Source organism: Oreochromis aureus, linkage group 8 (genome assembly GCF_013358895.1).
Source record: "Oreochromis aureus strain Israel breed Guangdong linkage group 8, ZZ_aureus, whole genome shotgun sequence".
Classification (NCBI taxonomy): Eukaryota; Metazoa; Chordata; class Actinopteri; order Cichliformes; family Cichlidae; genus Oreochromis; species Oreochromis aureus.
The window spans coordinates 11,462,137-11,481,345 of NC_052949.1; the positions used below are offsets into that span (position 1 = coordinate 11,462,137).

Below are 19,209 nucleotides of genomic sequence, written 5' to 3' on the forward strand. Positions count from 1 at the left end.
TCCTCTGTCTGTACTGATAAACCGTCTAAATGAAATCATACTTCAACGTGTTAACATAAAGCATGAATCATACTCTTTATTTTGACGCAGATCCTAAATCATAGACAAAAATAGACGTAGGGGTATTTTTCCATCTGTGTGGGTGTATGTATCAGACCAGTATCAGATCAGTTATGTGTCATGGGAGGTGCGACAAATAAAGCTCCCGTAGTTTTCCCTGAACAAATATACACATGTAAGTCATGGTTTTGAACTCTTGCTCATGTATGAACATGGAGAACATTACAGTTATGGGAAAACCCTTTCAGTCCAGTTTTGGATAGTTTGTGATAGTTTTGTTGCCACAACACAGATATGACAAAGTTTGACCATTTTAAACCTTCGCACAGAGTAACACTGTGCGAAGATTTAAAATGTAAGTAACTAAATTTCACCGGTAAATCATGCATAGAATTAGAGGTGGGGAGGCACTTGCAGTGTGTTTAAAAAAGCAAAAAAGTGAACCAATATTTCAATCCGACAAATGCACATGAATGGACCATAATGGCCCTGCCTCATCACATGCCCGATGTAAGCATTACTCTGATTGTTTAAACCACACAAAACTGCTTTGTGACTACCGCTAACTACCGCTAATCTAACTTTGAAGAAAAAAAAAAATAGAAGTGGGGCGGCTTACATTGTACTCCTCCCTGAACAGCTTGCCATCATCAGCTGAGCGGAGCCTGTATTCCTCCTCTAGGTGGTCAACTGGGATGGGCAAGTATGTCTTGGAGGCAGAAGAGGATCTGGGCAGAAGAACCACCGTCTGTTGCTCTGTGGGGAGAAGAGACAGCGGGTTTATCACCCAACCTAAGCTGATTTCTTTGTTTTAATATTTTGCAGCTAAATTATTTGTTGTGTTCAAATGAAATTTACATTAGCATCATTCAGCTTAGTATTTAAAAGTTATCCACTTAATAAATCAAATCGGTGTCACTGTGATATTTAGCTATGTTAAATGAGTAGTTGAACGTAATTCAATGCAAAACATTTGATTTGGTTTATTTAGAAAAGTGGTTCCCAACCTTTTTGTCATGTGGCAAGGGAATTGTATCTCAATTACTGATTTCACTTTAGGGGGTTACTTTGCACAACCTATATAATATTATGCAATATACTAGTTTCATATTTTTTTTCCACAGTTCACCTTATAATTACCACTCTAATTTTATCAGTTACTTTTGGCTATTAAATCATTGGTTTAACTAATAGCTAATATTTTATTTTATCAGATCTCAGTGGTTAACTATTTTGACTGTCTGTTAGCTACTTTTAGACAAGTGCTTTAGCTATTTAAAGTGATTATCTGCTAGTGTTACTTTCATAATTTCAATGGTATACCAGCTCCGTTTAGCTGACGTCTTGAATGTCTATCTATTAGCTGCCTTTAGCTAACTATTTCCACTGCTTAATCATTAGCCATGCATTTCAGCTACTCGCTAATGTTATTTTCAGCTGTAATTTCAACAATTTGTCTACTTCTTTGTGGTATTATGACCATTTATCCCCTCCTTTTAGCTGTTTAGACTATTCTAGCCTAATAAATAGCATCACATATTCTGAAGGCTGTCTGACGCTATTTAGTAAAAGACTAGACTAGTTCAGTCTACAATAGCACACCTTGGAACTGAAGCATATCTGATTGGGAATCACTGAATCAGTTTACTGAACTGCTTTACAATGAATCAAAACACAAAATCATGACCAAACTGCTTTTCACCCATATGTGATGCTGGTGCGTGTTTGCTAATGCCTCAAAAAAGGAAAAAGAGTGCAAGTACTGGATGATCACCACACATCAGACATTAAAACCCAAAACCCCCAAAAGGAACCCCAGGGAGAAACCATTTACACCATCAAACAGGTTTGCCAGCGCACTGGCAAGGCATTCTGTTAGCGTCACAATTTGCAAAATACAGACTGGAAAAGTACTGAGAGAGGGTTAGTAAAAGGTTCCTGATACTGCCACCCTGTATACTTGACCTGGTGGTATAACGGTGTATAACGACTCAGTACTGTATCCAAGCTCTAAAACACAACACACACATCACATCACTTGTAACACAGACATGTACAGAGGACAACACAGCACTGTGATCAAGCATTGCATTTCATTCATTGTGATAATGTAATCCTCATAAATGTACTGTGTACAAATAAAAAAACTTGTATGTATATAGACTCAGAGGCCACTTTGTTAGGTACACCTGTTGAACTGCTTATTAACAAATATCTAATCGGACAATCCCATGGCAATCAGACAATTCAGAAATAGCATCAGAAAGGTGATTTCTGAGATTCTGAATGTGTCATGGATACTAGTGCCAGATGGGCTGGTCTTTGCCCTCACAACCATCTGTAGGGTTTACAGATAATGGTCCAAAATAAGAGAAATTATCCATTGAGCAGCAGTTCTCTGGAGTAAAATGTCTCATTAATTCAAGAGGTCAGTGGAGAATGGCTTGACTATTTCAAGCTGATAGAAAGGCAACAGTAACTCAACCACTTGTTACAACCAAAGTACACAGAAGATCACGTCTGAACGTACAAAATGTCGAACCTTGAAGCAGCTGGACTACAGCAGCAAAAGATCATATACAGTGTCACTCCTGCCAGCTAAGAACAGGAAACTGTTACTACAATTCACACAGTCTTACCAAATTTGGACAATGGACGATGATCAGTCTGGACTTCAGGATGGCATAAACAACATGAACAACATGAACAACAAACACAAACAACAAGCATGGATCCATACTGCCTTATATCAACAATTCAGGTTGGTAAAGGTGTGCGGGATATTTTCTTGGTGCAGTTTGGGCTCCTTGGTACCAATTACCACTGTTTAAAAGCCACAGTCTGCCTGAGTATTATTGCTGACCATGTTTATGCCTTTATGACCACACTGTACCCATCTTTCAATGGCTGCTTCCAGTAGGATAACATGCAATGTCACAAAGCCCAAATCATCTATAACTAGTTTCTTGAACATAATGAGTTCCCGGTACTTAAATGGCCTCTACAATCACCTGATCCAAATTCTGTAGAGAACCTTTGGCATGTAAGGAACAGGAGATTCACATCAGCCAAAAAGTCAACAACAACTGTATGATGCTATCAGTATGGACCAAAATCAAATGCTTCCGGCGCCTTGCTGAATCTATTCAAAGAAGAATTGAAGCATTCTAAAAGCAAAAGGAAGTCCAACCAAAGACTAGCAAAGTATACCTAATAAAGTGACCAGTGAGTGTATAATGAATGTAGACAATAATAAGCGATATAATTTTTAAAAAAGCGATACAGTGTATATTTTATATTTTCATTATACAGAGATATTACTTTAATTAATCAATCTTTCAAATCGTGTAGAATTTAGAATTAAAAAGCAATTAAGTACTGCACTTCCCCATCGAGTCAAAGTTTCAGTTTCATATAAAATTCTTTTGTAATATGACGCCGTTTCATGTTTAAAATTATTGTGATCGGCAGCAAGATGTCAACAAGATGTAACAACAAATGTTGGGTGTGCTGTGTATTTTGTTTCCCCGTAGCTCAGTGATATACTATTTCTCATTTGGATAAATACAACCGGCTCTCTACATTCCTCTGTAACGTTAGACAAAAATATACTTCCAAAAGAAGATTGAAACATGTTCAGCGAGTTTCCTGTAAGAGCCGATAGCTCCTGTCATGTGGTACTTTACATGAAGCTATTATGATGCAGCTACAAGTTGTTAAAAACTGCTCAGAGAGAAGAACTACCCTTTGTGCCAATAATGTTACAAACTATTCTTACATACACTGTCAAAAAGCTATACAAAGTGGTAAAGATAATAGAGCGCTTTGTTTTTCACATCAACCACAGGAAGTTTAAAACAACCACAAGGCAATGGTGGGACAACCTGCATATACAGTTACAAATATAAAACCTCTTTGCAGCTCCCTATCGATGCATATCTTAATCTCTAGCCTGTTTTTTCACTTTAAGTTTCTGTTTCTGTGCACCACGTTTTAACTCTACAACCTACAATGTGTCTCACAATGTTACCTTGTTCCTCCAGGATGCCATTTGGTATCTTCTTGTCAACTGTTGTGACTACAGCTTTCCTCTGGTTTTTTAACCTGCAAGGAACAAAACAGAGACGTTACCGCGATGTAAAACACAAGAAAAGATGATGACATGGTAAAATCATCTACACTGTTTTCGTTTAACCAAAGTTCTTTATTGTAGTTAAATAATAACATCTGCCAAAAGATAACCTTGAAAAAAAGCTATCCAACCTACCATCTGAAGCTTGAGAAGCTATTTTTTCTCATTAGCTGATGTCAAGGAGAGACAGTGTTGCAGTCTGAATGCGGTACAGAATTTGTTATTCACTCTGTTAAGTTGCCTACTTCTACTGTCACAGTCTTTTCTGTTCGAAGCATGAGAGGGAGGCAGCCTACAGCACTTCCTGACGGGGCTCCGCCTCAATGACTAAAGGAGGAAGTGTTTGTCACCGGAGCTCTGCCCCTGAGCCTGGCTAATAGCCAGTGAGTGAAGAGCAGGGAGAGGGATAAGGTGAAGTAACTGAATCCCAGCGGGGTGGGAGTTTTTACCTGAGGAAGTACCAGGCTAGCAGTGCGATGATGAGCACCAGCAGGGACACAACCAGCACAGTGGGGATGATGTATCGGGTATCTGGGTCTCCTGTTTAAAGGAGAAGGAAAGTCAGAGCCAGGGGTCAAGTAAAACCACCAACAAAGAAGCAGGAAGAGGGAGCAAGACTGATAATATATGTGCCTGTGTGCTCAAATGGTCTGCAGCATTCATGTGTGCATCACATGAACTCATCACATAAATACTTGATGAAGCAAAGCACCTCCAGTAAACTCTTGTGGCCACAGAGCTGATTTAATAACTGGCCTTAGCAATATTTTGTCTATAGAGATAAGCATCAGCGTATTTCATCCTCCTGGAGTGTCGATCAGAAAACAACCGACTCTTAGAGTGGCGACTCAACCAAGAGTCACAGCCACACAGCCGACCATTATCTGTGTTTATAAAGATGTACAATAAGCCTTAAATTGCTGTCCAGGGTTACTGAAGTTCACTGTGATCTGGTAATAACAAGGCTGTGTAAGAAAAAAAAGGCTATTATCAAGCTGATGCCTGCACTGCAGAAGATGCATTATAATTATATCTTATGGAAAAGCAATGAGTGCATGTGTGGGGATGGGATTTGGTCACTGTCACAGATTGTTGAGTGCTGTGCAGTCTCACACATTAAGGTGGAACTGACCTTGTTTGTGCTCTTACCTGGACTACTGGGTGTTGTGGAATTGTTTGCTGTGGTTGTCGTGACAAACAAAAGTAGAACCATTGTGACTGCAGAAAAACAAAATGAAGACGGATATTAAATTTAGTGCCAGACATGTCTGCAAACTCAAGATTCATGTGGATGTGGCAGTTGGATAATATCACTATTCAGAGGAAACAAAAGCCATTGGTTGATATGAGGCTCATTTCTTTATTCATGACCGTTGCTTTCAGGAATGTGCTCATCTGTGCAAAGTTCGCTGGGACACAATGGAACAACACACTCATATCCTGGTCATTCATTAGTGCTGTCATATAAACCCAAGCGTAATGCCAAACATGTCCACATGGTGGCACAATAGACCATTTTTTGTTGTTGTTCTTTGTGTTTTGTTTTGTTTTTTAAATCTGGTAAAAATAACATATTTCCTTAATAAATCCAGCGATAAAGCATCCAAAGGTAATACACAGGCCAAGGAAAAACACATCCTTTAAAGCTTTCATTATAATTAATTTCATTTGAAAGGGGTTTCACATGATGGTTAAGGTTATGGCAGCACAATTATTACAACCATTTCGACTCATCAATGTATTTTCAGATTAGGAAAGAAGTTAGTAATCTTAACAACTGTTTTCCTTTGGCAGTTTCCAATGCAATTCAATTCCAGGATATACCAAGAATAGGGCTTTAAAGTTAAAGAAACCTCCCACAGTCACACCCCATGCGTGCCAGCAAAAGCACTACATGTCATATGACGTTGAGCTATAAATGAATGTCCTATCCAAGTTGAGAGTACGATCACGAGGCATAAAATCAAGCAGCGCACACCAAGAGTTTCACACAAAACATTGGATACTCTTCCTTTTGTCACCTTCACTGTTCGCAAAAACAAATGTTTGTTCAAATTCACAAATATACAAGACACTTGCACACACACACAGATTTTCAGATTGTCCTTGTACAGTGACATCCAAGAGTCGCAATTGAGTGATCTTTTTGCCTTTTGTAGATGAAACCAGATAATTTAATTGATTCTCATGTTTGAGGATTCAGACTGGATTCACATCAGACCGATTTAAGCACCTCTTAAAAAAAAGAAAAAAAGAAAAGAAAAAAAACTACTGGTGGGATTTAAAAACCAATAAGCCTTGAGATGTTTGCACCTTTAAAAAATTTTTTTTTTTTTTTCACCAAAGCATTCCAAAAGTTGGAATCTCAGCAAAGGGCACCAACACAGAGCTTCTATCACACCGTAATGAAGTGTGCGCTTTCTCTCCCCAAGGCTGCAGGTGTGCCCGAGAGAGAGCGAGCGTATGTGTGTGTGAGGTGGAGCTTTGCAGCTGCAGTGAAGAGAAAACCCAGGCCAAGTGCATAGTCAATGAAGACACTGTGTTGAAGCCTCCACGCTGTGCCGCAGTGTCCTGTAATGTGCCCAGGCAGGACACCAAAGGAATGCAGAGGCAGCAGAGCAGAGGCACCGACCGCAGTGGGGAGAGAAGGCGCAGAAGGTCCAGGTCAATAATATTTCCTGGAGCAATTAATAAACCCTGACATGTCAAGCCCCTGCTCTGTGGGGAAGACTGATGAGAGAATTCTAATGAGAAAAGAGGAAGAGGAGGAGCCCCTCCCCACCCCCGTTTCTCCAGCTCCGTCTTTGCTCTTATCCCCCTCTTTTAGGTTTTCTCTGCAAATGTCACAGGCTCGGATGAGGGGGGAGGTTATTGAGCTGAGTTTGTACAGTGTGTGAATCCTTGGGGTAGGCTTGGTGTTTCTGTGATGTGGAAATAGATTTGTAGCACCATTTGGGACTTTCCTCTACACAGGCTGCACTAAATTTTATGTATCCTGCTTCTGTCTGTTTGTGTATACGATGGCTCAGCAGGGACACCCAGTGGAGTGCTCACAGCCAGGCCTACGGCTGTGTCTTGTGGTTAAGTGTTGCTGCTTCTTCTAAGCTTCTCCCAGTTCTTGGCTCCCGTATCATCCCCAGAGATGTCACCCCTGTCGTGTTTTTGCCTCCAACCCCCTGTGTGACTCAACTACTCCTTTGGGACTACATGCTGTTCAGCTCCTGCTTTCCAGATTTTCCCATCTTGTCAGTGCAGTGGTCTCCTGTCTGACCTCATTAGCATCTCTGAGGAGATCACCAACTTCCTTTCCTCTCTTTTTGTGAGGACGTTTCTCACACTATTATACTATTAATAACACTACCAACTATTACTCTGGATATCTAACTCAGCAAAAACCAGTTGTCCTTTACTTAGGGTCAGATCCTACTCAAACAGTCATGATCACATTTTGTGTGCTCTCATCTGTGTATTGTCCTTTGTGCATTTACCACTCAGCAGCTAGCCACCAACCATTAGCCATAAAGAAAATAGGTCATGGGAGATGGCAGCTTTCGGGGGGGGGGGGGGTTCTGGGGCATCTTTATTTTCTAATAGCAGACATGCCCAACTAGCTTTGGGGAAGGGGATTGTCTTGGCCAGCTAGACAGCTACTCATTTCAGTGGCATGCATGACCCAGGTTACCGAAGCATAGAGTTAGCTCTGTGACATATTTGCTTATCCTGGGCTACAGAATGGAAGGCATCAGCTATAGAAGAGGAACAACTTGTGTAGATGGGATGTGATGAAAGTAGAGAATGAGATTTCTAATACAAATCAATGCAATATTAATTAAGCACCATCTGTGTATGTGCTGGAATACAGGAAAAAGAAATGCTTACTATATACTGTACATATATATATATATATACTGTACATATATATATATACATACTGTACATATATATATATATATATATACATACATATATATATATATACATACATATATATATATATATATATACACATGTGTATGTATAATAATATAATAAAAATAAATCACATTTTATGTTTATTCTATGTCTATGTCTAGTTTATTCCATTTACCCTATGACTAATCTCTGCTGCTTTACCACACACATCTTTAAAAACAATGAGTGCTACATATAGTGGACTAGGTTAATGGACACTGACAGGAAAGATAATGTTATTGCTCATACTCTTTGACAGAGTGCAAAGGCTGATTTCTGGCTCTAACACATGTATCTTTCTGTGGTTTTGTGCAACTACAGGAAATTGTTTATATGGACAGGCTATATGAGAGTAAGTTAAAGAGAACATGGAACATGTAATTAACAGAGAAGTTAAAGCAGGAAAAATCAGTATCACATTAAATTTTTAAGCCCGCACTACTTTCTTGATTTTTCTAATAATTTGTTTGGTTTTTTTTGTTTTTTTTATTAAGAGGTTTACAGTCACTGTCAAAACCGAACCTTATTTCTTTAGCATGCCTACACGTTAGAGGGCACAATCCTCGTTTCAGGAATGAAGTGCATTTAAGGCCAATCTGAGACAGCACAGTCTTTTAGGGAAAAATGTCTTTTTTTGCATTCTCTCTACCAGAACTGAGCAGGGAAACGTTAAACAAGATTTTGTGTTAACGGAACTGTAAATTTACCAACTTGATTTTGGGCAAACTTAAATACAAAAGACCCAAATTTGATGTTTCTCGTAAAAATCCTGTTAAGCGGGCAATGCTTCACAGCTGAGTTGGTTCAGGCATCTGCTTTGAAGGCTTTCTAGCAACATTTCTTTAGAGATTTTTCAGGAAACTCTTTAGAGGGATTACACATCTAATTTGGCCTTAGAATGCCTTGGGATCTCAGGAGGAAATGACAAACATTGCTATGACACAATATGTCTGAATACCCTCGCCTACAGCACTTTGGTCAACCTGTGTTGTTAAATGTGCTTGTAAATAGATTTACTTGACCTGACTATTTCCTGTATATGTTCTTTGCCATATAAGAAATCATTTTATCATAATACCATAAAACTGATTCACCTCAAAGTCAGCACTATGGAAACTTTTGTTAGCAGAGACCTTTGGCACCTGGTGTGCACTGTGTGAGTCACAACTGATTTGACTGATTATACCCTGCTTCCTCTGAAAACCAGCGTACTTCATAACATACGCACACATGCCCAGATATCAGTAAGACAAATCGCACAAATATAAAGAATAAAGTCAGGCCACTACAGGCTTGCCATTGCATCTTCATTCTAACTCTAAAAATGAAAAATGTAAGGAGGCCCCCTGGTGACGTGAGTGGTAAAAATATTGTTGTGAGGCAACAAGATCAATGACTCCTGGCTATGAGCTAACAAGGCGTGGGAACGTGAGAGCTGAATTGTGTTCACATCTTAATAATGCGTGGCCACAAGATACAGATTTTGTTGTTTACAGACCACAGCTGGAGAGCTCTGTAGAGATAATATCGCGTGAAGCAAAAACATCTTGTGGCGACGCGGCAATGCTTTCCTTATTCATGTCACCAGGGAGGCTTCGTAAAAAGGCGATGTGGGAATTCTGAGTCATGGTGAATCTATTCCCAAATCAGTAGTCTGATAAATGTTTTTCCCTGACACAGTTGTGTTTTGGAAGATGAGCTATTGCTCTCTGTGGAATTGTGTTTTCCTTGTGGTGTGCTCCATGTTCTGTCATTCTTTCAGTCTAGGTTTAAAAAAAAACCCACCACAGAAGTGACATAATGATACCCCTGGTCTTCCATTGTCTCACTAATTAGCCCTAGGATGCTAACTGTCAGAAAGACAAGCTTGTTACAATTAGAAGATAAGACAGAGAAATTGGCTGTCCTTGCGTTTGACAGGAAACACGGTGTTCTCGGGACTGTCAGTTCTACTGAACGTGGCTTCTCTGGGCACAGAGTCTCTCTGTCCATTCAGATACATCAGCTTGGGAATTCAGAAAATGGGTTGTGGGTGTAGGGGTGATGTGACAGGCTGAAGAGGCAGGAGGTACGTTGTGTCCTTCGAGCAAAATTATGCCAGACTGTTTACCCTTTAGGCCACAAGCTTTTTATAGCCAAAACCTGCAGGGCAGATTATTAAAAGGGGAAAAAAGTTATCGCAGGCCTTCTATTTATTGCTTCCTGCACAGTCGTGCTAAACTTAAACGTCATCAACTTATTTATAACTCAGAAATCCCCTATTTAAGACTACATTTTGGGAGAAAATTAAACAATCAATACCAATCTTGTGTCTGTCAGTTAATTTAACCTTCTATCACAAAAAATTTAGCTTAGCCAAAGACAACAGTAGAGACACTGTGCACATCATGGTCGTGCAGGTGCTAGTGTCGAGCCAGCCTGTACTTCAAGAGATTTGATAACCAAACACCACACAGTAGATCAAACTTTGTATCCAGCAACTTTGCCAAATTTTTGACACTAAATACATGAAACGTCTTCAAGCTTGAATACAGTTATTAGACATAGTGTAGCTCTGACTAAATGAAAGTAAGCATGTAGATAAATAATTTAAAAATCTACATCCACCAGTGTTTTAAGCTCCGCTTGAGTCCAACTAATGCAATTTTCGACATCCATAAGGACATCTGCCTGCCCGATGGTGTTTTCTTCTGACCAAGTGCGCTTGTACGCTGAGATTTTATATTAAAATACAAAGTAAGAAAGCCCTTCGAGTATTGTTACAGGAATGTCGCCTTGTCCCTGGTGTCCACAGCTATTTTTGTCCGTGTCTGCATCAGTGTAGAATACCCACTTAAAGCCAACACTCTGCTATCTGTGACTTCACACTTAAAAGAAATCCATCTTCTCAAACTTTCTACTAGAATATTAATCTGTCATAAAATGTCAAAATATTCATTGATATTTGTACAGAATGTACTCATTTACACAATAAATACAACCATAAATATAAGCAGGTAATACTTTCTTATAATAAATTCTGGAAATGAGTAGAGGTCTGTGCTGGTTGATAATAAAATAAGTAAATTATATGCATATCTGCAGAATAATGCGGTTTGGGTTTTTCCTCTGTGCATGTGTTATTGTGGTAAAAAACATCACTAATACAGACGCGGTTAGCATGTGGCAGTGCCAGCACACTTAAATTGTGGTTGTTACGAGAAAAAAAGTGATCAGGTGACTTTGTGCATTTTCTTTTTTAGGCTGCTCTTTTGCGGTAGTACCACAACAGAACTCAACAAGCACTATTCACCCAGAAAGCTGCAAGACCTGTCCTGTATGACATGCTGTGGTTAGTTCTGTATCTGTGTAAAGTTTTTATTGTAATATTTGGCCATCAGGGCAGAAAGGTGCAGAAAAAGGGAATAGGTGTGAAAATAAAGGGTGATATTGCAAGTTGTATGATTATATTTCGTAAGCTTCTAAACAAATGATTTTTCTGTTGGTGTTTGTGGACTGAAACCTAGAATAGTTCAGCCGCTCTATCGATTTTAATCATTTCCGAAAATGTTTATTCTGTAGTGACATCCCCAGCTTTTAGTGAAATGCAATAAAATGTTATAGTGTTTGGGTACCTAACTTATAGAACGTAATAAAGCCCCCTAAATGTGCAGGGTGCAAGTGTTAAATCAACCAGTTTTGACCAGAAAACACGGTCAACAAGTTGACACTTTCTATTTGAGTAAGTCGGCCTGTGACACGTCTCGCTGTCTCTGTGGTCTCAGTCACTGAGGAGCTGCAGTGTATAAACCTGGGCTGGGTTAGCTATTTAAAGGACAGTGCACTACATTCACAGCATTGACAGAAGAAATGGTGCTGGAGTGTCCATCTGTGCGCACAGATGTGCAGAGGCTTCTCGCGCAACGTAACCTAGTTACACAAGGTTTTCAATGTTTTTTTTTAACTTCTGCCTCAAGACAACATACAAGGTTTTAAACTCTGACTGCTTCACGATTTACTCCATGCATATGTTTAAAATGAAACTGCAGGAGCCTGGTCTTCTCCATTTCTGACCCATGACTTCTCCATTAGAATTCAGTATAAGATTTTAGTCAATATACCACCAGTTTGTTTCAATATGTATAAAGGTGTTGTTCAAATTGTGTTTCCATGGCAACCTGACCAGCAGTGCTGCCACCAGCATGGCACCTGTTGGATGTTCAACATGTACACTTCATTTTTTTTTTTTAAAAGAAAAGAAAACCCTGCACAGAGGCACACAATGAAAAACTGAAAAGCTGACGTGAATCCAGCCTTTTGTTTCATAAAGAAAAGCGCCTTTTAGTAAAAAGTGTAAGAGGGAGTTTTAATATTTAACATGCCTGGACACAATTCATGACCCTGGTTATGGGCACTTTTATTTCTGTTTCATATTTATTTAACATAAAAGTCTAGACACCGATTTACATATTTGCCTGCAAATCTTACTAAAATACACAAAATCTCTGTCAGTTTGCTCAAGACTCCTCCAACATGATCAGGAGTTAAGCAACCAAATCTGGTCCAAAAGTACATCTTAGGCACTTGAAGGTTCTTATCCATAGCAGATATCTTAACATCATCATGTTGCCTAGCAACCACCTACTACTGTGTCGTGTTATAAAAACACTGTATTATCATTTATCATATCGCATTTTCATTTCATGGCAATAAAATCTCATTTACACCCACAAAACTTGAATATTATGATATCTGATATATTATTATGCCGCCGCATTGCCTGGCAACCACATAACAATGGTTGAAAATTGCTAAAATTATGTTTATGTGGTAGAAGAGGACAGGATCATGTACTAATAAATGGAAATATTAGATATAGAATCGCCTTTCGTGTGTGCTAAAATGCAAATTAATAGCATTTTATTGAGGTCAGGTATCAGTCAGAAGAGGTCTAATGAAGGCTAATGAAAATTAGAAAACTGGGGAAAAAAGTTTCATTTACTGGGTGTAAATTTATCTTCATTAAGTTCTGTTCTATACTGAACTTATGATAAACCATAAGTTTGTAGCTGATCAAGGAATCAGATAGATTCTAATTCAATGAAAAGTTGAACGTGTCAAAACTGAAGTATAACAGCATGAAAAAAGGAAAATGGTAAAGCCATTCACCACACTACTGGTCCTTAAAGTATAACAGTCTAAAGTTGCAAGTTTTGCAGCACACCTAAAATCCTGAAAATCCACAAGGGACCCACCCAATCTTAAATCCTCACTCCATCCAAGATAGAGTTCCTTGCAAGATTACCAGCTTTAATTTAATTTTTATATAAATGAATAAATTACATTGAATATGTAACTATACATACTTGTGATCAATTTTAAACTGAATTTCTATTGTTACTGTGGCCCACAAGGGGGCCCCGGGCCACACTTTTGGAATCACTGGTCTAAATTACACCAGCTAGGTTCAGTGCAACCAGAGGCAAGTAAAGATAAAGCCATTTATATTAATGTTATTAGTTAGGAGTAACAAGCAGTGCAGAGTAACAAAATGCACTTTAGAGTCTCCAGTCAATCAAGGACATGGGATGATTTATGGTTTATATTAGCACAGCAGCTAAAGGTATCAAGATAAGATAAGTCCAGCTTGGTTGCTCACTATCACTGTATATAAAAGATGAGTGTAGCCATCATGACATCACCCAAGTCCTCTTTTAAGCTTCAGCTGACTGGCATCATCTTGTATTTGTGAACACATGTGACAAGAAAGAAGTGACTCAAACTGGAAAAGAAAGGCATACTGCAGGCTCATACAGGAGCAACTGTCAATCACATGGTATGATCACCCTTAAACATATCCTTCTTTACTGTAAATATGACCACAATTTTAAAAAAATCAACACAATTTTGTATTAAATATTAATCCTAACTATGAATCGTGACCATAAATCCATCAAGGAGGCGTTCCTGGGGTAATTTGATCAGACTTCTGTCCAATGAGCCTTCTTTTTGCAACCTCCTGCTGACCATTAGAAAGAATGCACGTTTGAGACACTGGCTTAGCTTTTCAGATCCGAAGGCCATGTGCATATATCCCAAGTATGTTGCTAATCACTTACCAGAGCCAGCTATAATTACAAACCATTCAGCACTGAATGCATTAAGCATCCATCAAGTTTATGAGATTATAAGAAGCAGTTCAGTACTTTGTCACACTCTGCGGTATCTCACACTATCTATAGCACCATTTTACAGTAACAACTCTAGCTCTGCAGCACTGCTCTCTTTAGAGTGTGGGTTTCTCCCCTCTTGTGTTCCTAGCATTGTCATTAATCAGTTTGTACCTCCTTTCCCAAGGCGCTCAGATGCTGTGGTAGCGGTAATGACCTTGGGGACCCGCTGGCTCCACTCCGCAGTGTCAGCCTTCTACCTCTATGTGAACAAATGTATCATCTCCTACAGAGATTCAAGCTGTGTGAAAAACCAAGTACGTGTTTATCCTGTTATGTATAAATGCATAAGGCTTTGTGTACTTAGCAAAATAGCAAAGAGAAAACCCTGTTACCCAGTGCCAGGGGAAGAGAGTTATAGCTGGTTGCCAGGTTGAGGCCAAAACATCCTGCTGACTGAGACGTGGCCGTTACTGTGCCTGACCCTAAAGCAATGCCATTAGAGTGCCGTACCTAAAAATAAGAGCTTTTATCTGCTACATATTAGTTAAAAATAACACAGAGTGAGATCAGAAGCGATTATTGATAATCCTCTTAAAAACATTCTGGTCATAACATATCGGAGTAGCTCTCATTTAGCATACGACTTGATGTCTCCAGTGTTTATAGCATTTAGAAGCTGCCGTCACACTCTGGTGAGGCCTTGAAACCAAGAGCATAATTGGTAGTAAATATTTACTCCAGTCTGGTGTCTGCAGCATACGCCACATCTGAGCGTACTTTGTCGGCTCTTTTGAGTCTCATTTAGTCTGCGTGTTCACACAGCCGTATGTGTCACACACATGCACACAGTCACAGTTAATATTTTCCAAAGAGCCAGTGGGTTTTTAATCATTTCAGATCCACAGATTTGCACGCCTGCACAGATACTCTCCATGCATAAGTTTCTGCACCAAATCTGTTAACAATTGGCAGGCAAGGCGACACTGCCTGCCATGGAATACACACGCGGAGCCACATTCACAAGTGCACAACAGCTACAACAAGGATGCATGGGAAACATGTGCCGGTGCCCGTTTGAGAACCACCGTGTCAGAAATAATTTTGCTAGTGGTCGATCATCTACAACATGTGTGTCTGTGTGTTTGTCTGAGCAGGTGAAAAAGGCGCCCTGTGAGACTCTCATCATGTCCTCCCAGCCCCTTATATCTTCCAACCTGACAGAGTTGAACACCGCAGCATCCATCTTTCTCCCATCCTGACACCTCTGGGATGTACCTCCTCCCCTCTTTCAATTATTCGGAGGCAAGGCAATTATGGGCGCGAATCAGAGCCACCCATAGTCTGAGTAATGCATGGCAGCTGGGCTGCAAGTGACAAAACGGGCTTGTGACACTTCTCATTGCACAGCAACTTGGTGATTATCCCCTCTCTGCTATGAACAGGTAAAAGACATGCAGAAGGAAAGAGAAACAAGAAGAAGCAGCCAGTCAGTAATATGATATATAGCAATCTTTTTGTTAACCTGTAGGGCCATTAAAAGCACAAAGTGTAACATATAGTGGTCAAATAAGGACCTAAATTACTGTATATGAGGCAACCATTTGTTGGGTTCTTTATATTTGAGTGTATGCTCGTCCTACATTCCTTGAATAATTTCCAAGATAATTATGGTATTTATCAATCTGGATCCATTATGAGAGTCAAGAGGTGATTAAGCGGGGAGGAAGCTGCTCCAGACTCCATTCAGAGGCTCTACATGACAACATATTTAGAGCTCATGCTATATTATGTTTGCTTTTAATAGAAATTGTCTTAGACTGAGATACTGTTTAGCAGTGGAAAGCTATTGCTGTCATACAAAGCTTCTGCATGTTCACACAATAATAATTCAGTTAGATTCTCTTTTATGGGTCTAGCTGTTCTGAGGCATTTCATAGAAAGAAATCAATTGAGGAACTTCAGCCTTTCAGAGTCTAAGTCTCAGCAGTTGCCTTTATTCAGAAAACATCTCAGCAAAAGCTATAAAGAAAATGATGACTACCGGTCACATTATGGAAAGTTAACCTCTTTAACTGACCGTAAAATTTGTTTTGGGAGGTTTTATGGTCAATAAAAGTGATTAGACAGATGAAGCTGTAGTTACATGTGGAAAAACAACAGCTGAGTCAGATGCCATCTGGGAATCAGGTTTTAAAGAGTAATTCGGCCAAACAGACTCCCTACCCTGACAATGTATGCCTCATCTCTATGTCATGTTATCCAAGTGTAGAAATAACAGGCAATTGAAAAATCCTGTGGGAAAGAGCAAACCCACTTCATTCAGATGAACTCAAATAAAGTGCAGTGTTAGCGCCTGTAATGATGAGTCCACAAAGCTTTTCTTCTGGTACGGGAGTTATTTAACATCAGCACCGACACAAAGACTTGGATTAAAAACAGACCTAGCTCTCAGAGGAAGAATGCCCTCCAGAGAAAGGGGTGTTCTTGCACAGAACCCCATTTTTTCAGACACAGACAGAGAGATAACCACACTCCTTTGGGATCTTCACAGGGCAGACAAGATCTATCCCCCAAAATATCCTTTCATTACCACAAGAAGGATGGGGAGGAGGGAGTGAGGGCAGCAGTGGAGAAACAAGTGATAAGCACCGCTGCGGGAGAACAAAAAGCCACTTGATTCTGAGCGAGGAAAAGAGAGGAGGGACCAGAAGGGATAAGTGAAAGGCTCACGCTGAGAGGATGAGGAGCCTGCCTCTGCTGCTCTGCAGAGATTGAGCAGACGTGTCTGCTCGGTGCAGACGCAGACCATAAAATCCTTCTCTTTAGAACAATCCTTTCAATAAGCGACACCATGAATGTGTCTTTCGGTTTCTGTCATGTCGCTTGACTGTCTGCAGGAAGAGCTAAATGTTACTCTTGCACAGTTCCAGTTGCCATAGCAAAATTGCTCCTCAATGAGAGATGTTATTCATCTTCAGGAATAACAGTCACTTGAACCTCTTTGTCACACACCTGGTGACAAACATCTAGAAAAACAAAACACACCAGTCGTTTTGTGGCATAATCCTGAATTTAGAAAGTCAGAATGTGCACTGACTGCTGTCTTCTTCTTTTTAAGAAGAAGACAGCAGTCTTCCTTTTAAAAGAAAGTGAAAGAGGAAGCATACTAATTATGTTACCCAAACTTGAACCTAGCACATTTTTCACAATCCTCTTTCACGGGATCACCGCCTCTGCTGAGGTTATTATGAGCACCACTTTGTTGATTAAGATTGTGTAACCTTTTTGTTTGGCCTGAATCCTATAGAAATATGAGTCATTCACTAAGGCCTTGGGCACCATAGTGAGCCTCATTGTCCTTGCTCCTAAGCAGGCTTGTTGCACAAGTGAGCAAACACACATACACACACACATGAGCCTAAGTCGAAAGCCTCTTGGAGAGTTCGCTTCCCGTTGGAAAGGAAGTGCAACATCCAGTCTTCGTACTGCTGACAAAAGCTCGTTGAGACAGGCCTGTTGCTAATAACTCTTGACAGAGGCATGACAGTGCATCAGAAACCATAGAGGTGGCCATGACATACTGGGTATCACTAAATCTCGGCAACAGACAAACACTTTTGATCAGGAGGTCACAAACGTAGCAAATAGGTGACATCTCGACTTTGCTAATGCCCACACCCATGAAAGGAGTCGGACAGCTGTGAAGCGTTACTGATAGAAATATACACATTGTTTCCATATCTGAATTTCAAAACTATGCATCTGCCTTTTTTTTTAACTCTGAACAAAACCTTGGCAATGCTCTGAACCAGGTGAAAACAAAAGTCTATGCACAGTTATTCTGTGACCATGGCCTGTGTTTTAATCGTGAAAAGACATTTAAAGGCTGAAAACCCATAAGAGACTGCAGTGATATGTAGGTGTAAATATAATGAGTAGGGGGAAAAAATGCTTTGATAAAAGTTGAAAGGGCATTGCAACCTTCCAAGAAGAAAAAAAATGTCCTTGCTGTTATGGAAACAGTTCAAAAATTCCTATAAAATGCACTTTTTCCTCCTTCAAATAAACTCTGGAAGGTTCAGATTCCCAGCACCTGACACGTACAATCTGGGTCATACTACTAATAAAAGCTTCTGAATTCGCACATAGTTCTTTATGTATGTAGGGCTACATGTGTGTGCGTGTCTGTGCTAATGTGTGTGTGTTTCTGCAGTGTAAGCACATGCTGTCCTCCATCTGCTGTTTGATAGAGACTGTTTCCTTTCCTGTGCAGCCAGCCAACCAGCCGGCCTTCCTGTACTGCTCTGCTTCAGAGAGGAAACGGGAGCATGAGAGACACACACTCTTTACAAACACGCTGGATAAGATACGTACACATGCATTCGCAGCTGGAAGCACGATGATGACTTAACCACACATTGTACCACAAACACGCATGTAGATAGTCTCTCGATTCTCTCTCTCTCCTTCCTCCTCAGGCTTGTCTTCCTTTCTGCCATTGACTGTATTGTTCTCCTTTTCCTTATTTGAATCACCATTACTCACTACAATATTTCAATTGCACAAAAACAAAGCAGAGTGCCAAATAAAAGAAAAGTCAAAAGCATGGATTTTGCTGTGGTTTTGCAGCTGTAAAGTCTTTAAATATTAGATGCATTTGGTGAAATTAGTGACTGAATAACAGGGAAGTGCATAGTAACTAGAGATTGTTCAATTCTGATTTCAGCTGTTTTTGTAAGTGTAAAATGCTGATACCGATGTCTTTCTAGGAACTATAACTGGCACATACAATCAAAAAGGTGACTCATATATAAGGGTAATTCAGAAGGCCCCGTTGTTTTTCTCCCAAATTCCCATTCCTCTCACCACTTTTCTATAAAATATAGAAATATATTGCTGCTGGTTAGCTATCTA

The 19,209-nt window shown here is 39.8% G+C and overlaps 1 protein-coding gene across 7 annotated transcripts in view; it reads right to left on the minus strand.

Annotated features, from left to right (window-relative positions):
* Positions 1 to 19,209, minus strand: part of ptprea (protein tyrosine phosphatase receptor type Ea) — a 58,072-nt gene that overhangs the window by 11,412 nt on the left and 27,451 nt on the right. For 3 of the 7 annotated variants that reach the window (XM_039616514.1, XM_039616516.1, XM_031750718.2), the window contains exons 3-7: positions 5,342 to 5,410; positions 4,642 to 4,732; positions 4,091 to 4,164; positions 2,026 to 2,070; positions 680 to 816 (exon numbers count right to left, since the gene is read on the minus strand). In XM_039616514.1, coding sequence (XP_039472448.1) covers positions 680 to 816; positions 2,026 to 2,070; positions 4,091 to 4,164; positions 4,642 to 4,732; positions 5,342 to 5,405 — 411 coding nt within the window. In that variant the 5' untranslated portion in view covers positions 5,406 to 5,410. Of the gene's footprint in view, positions 1 to 679; positions 817 to 2,025; positions 2,071 to 4,090; positions 4,165 to 4,327; positions 4,484 to 4,641; positions 4,733 to 5,341; positions 5,411 to 19,209 lie in introns of those variants that run through there. The other 4 variants (XM_039616515.1, XM_031750719.2, XM_031750720.2 and 1 more) reach the window with 4 other exon arrangements.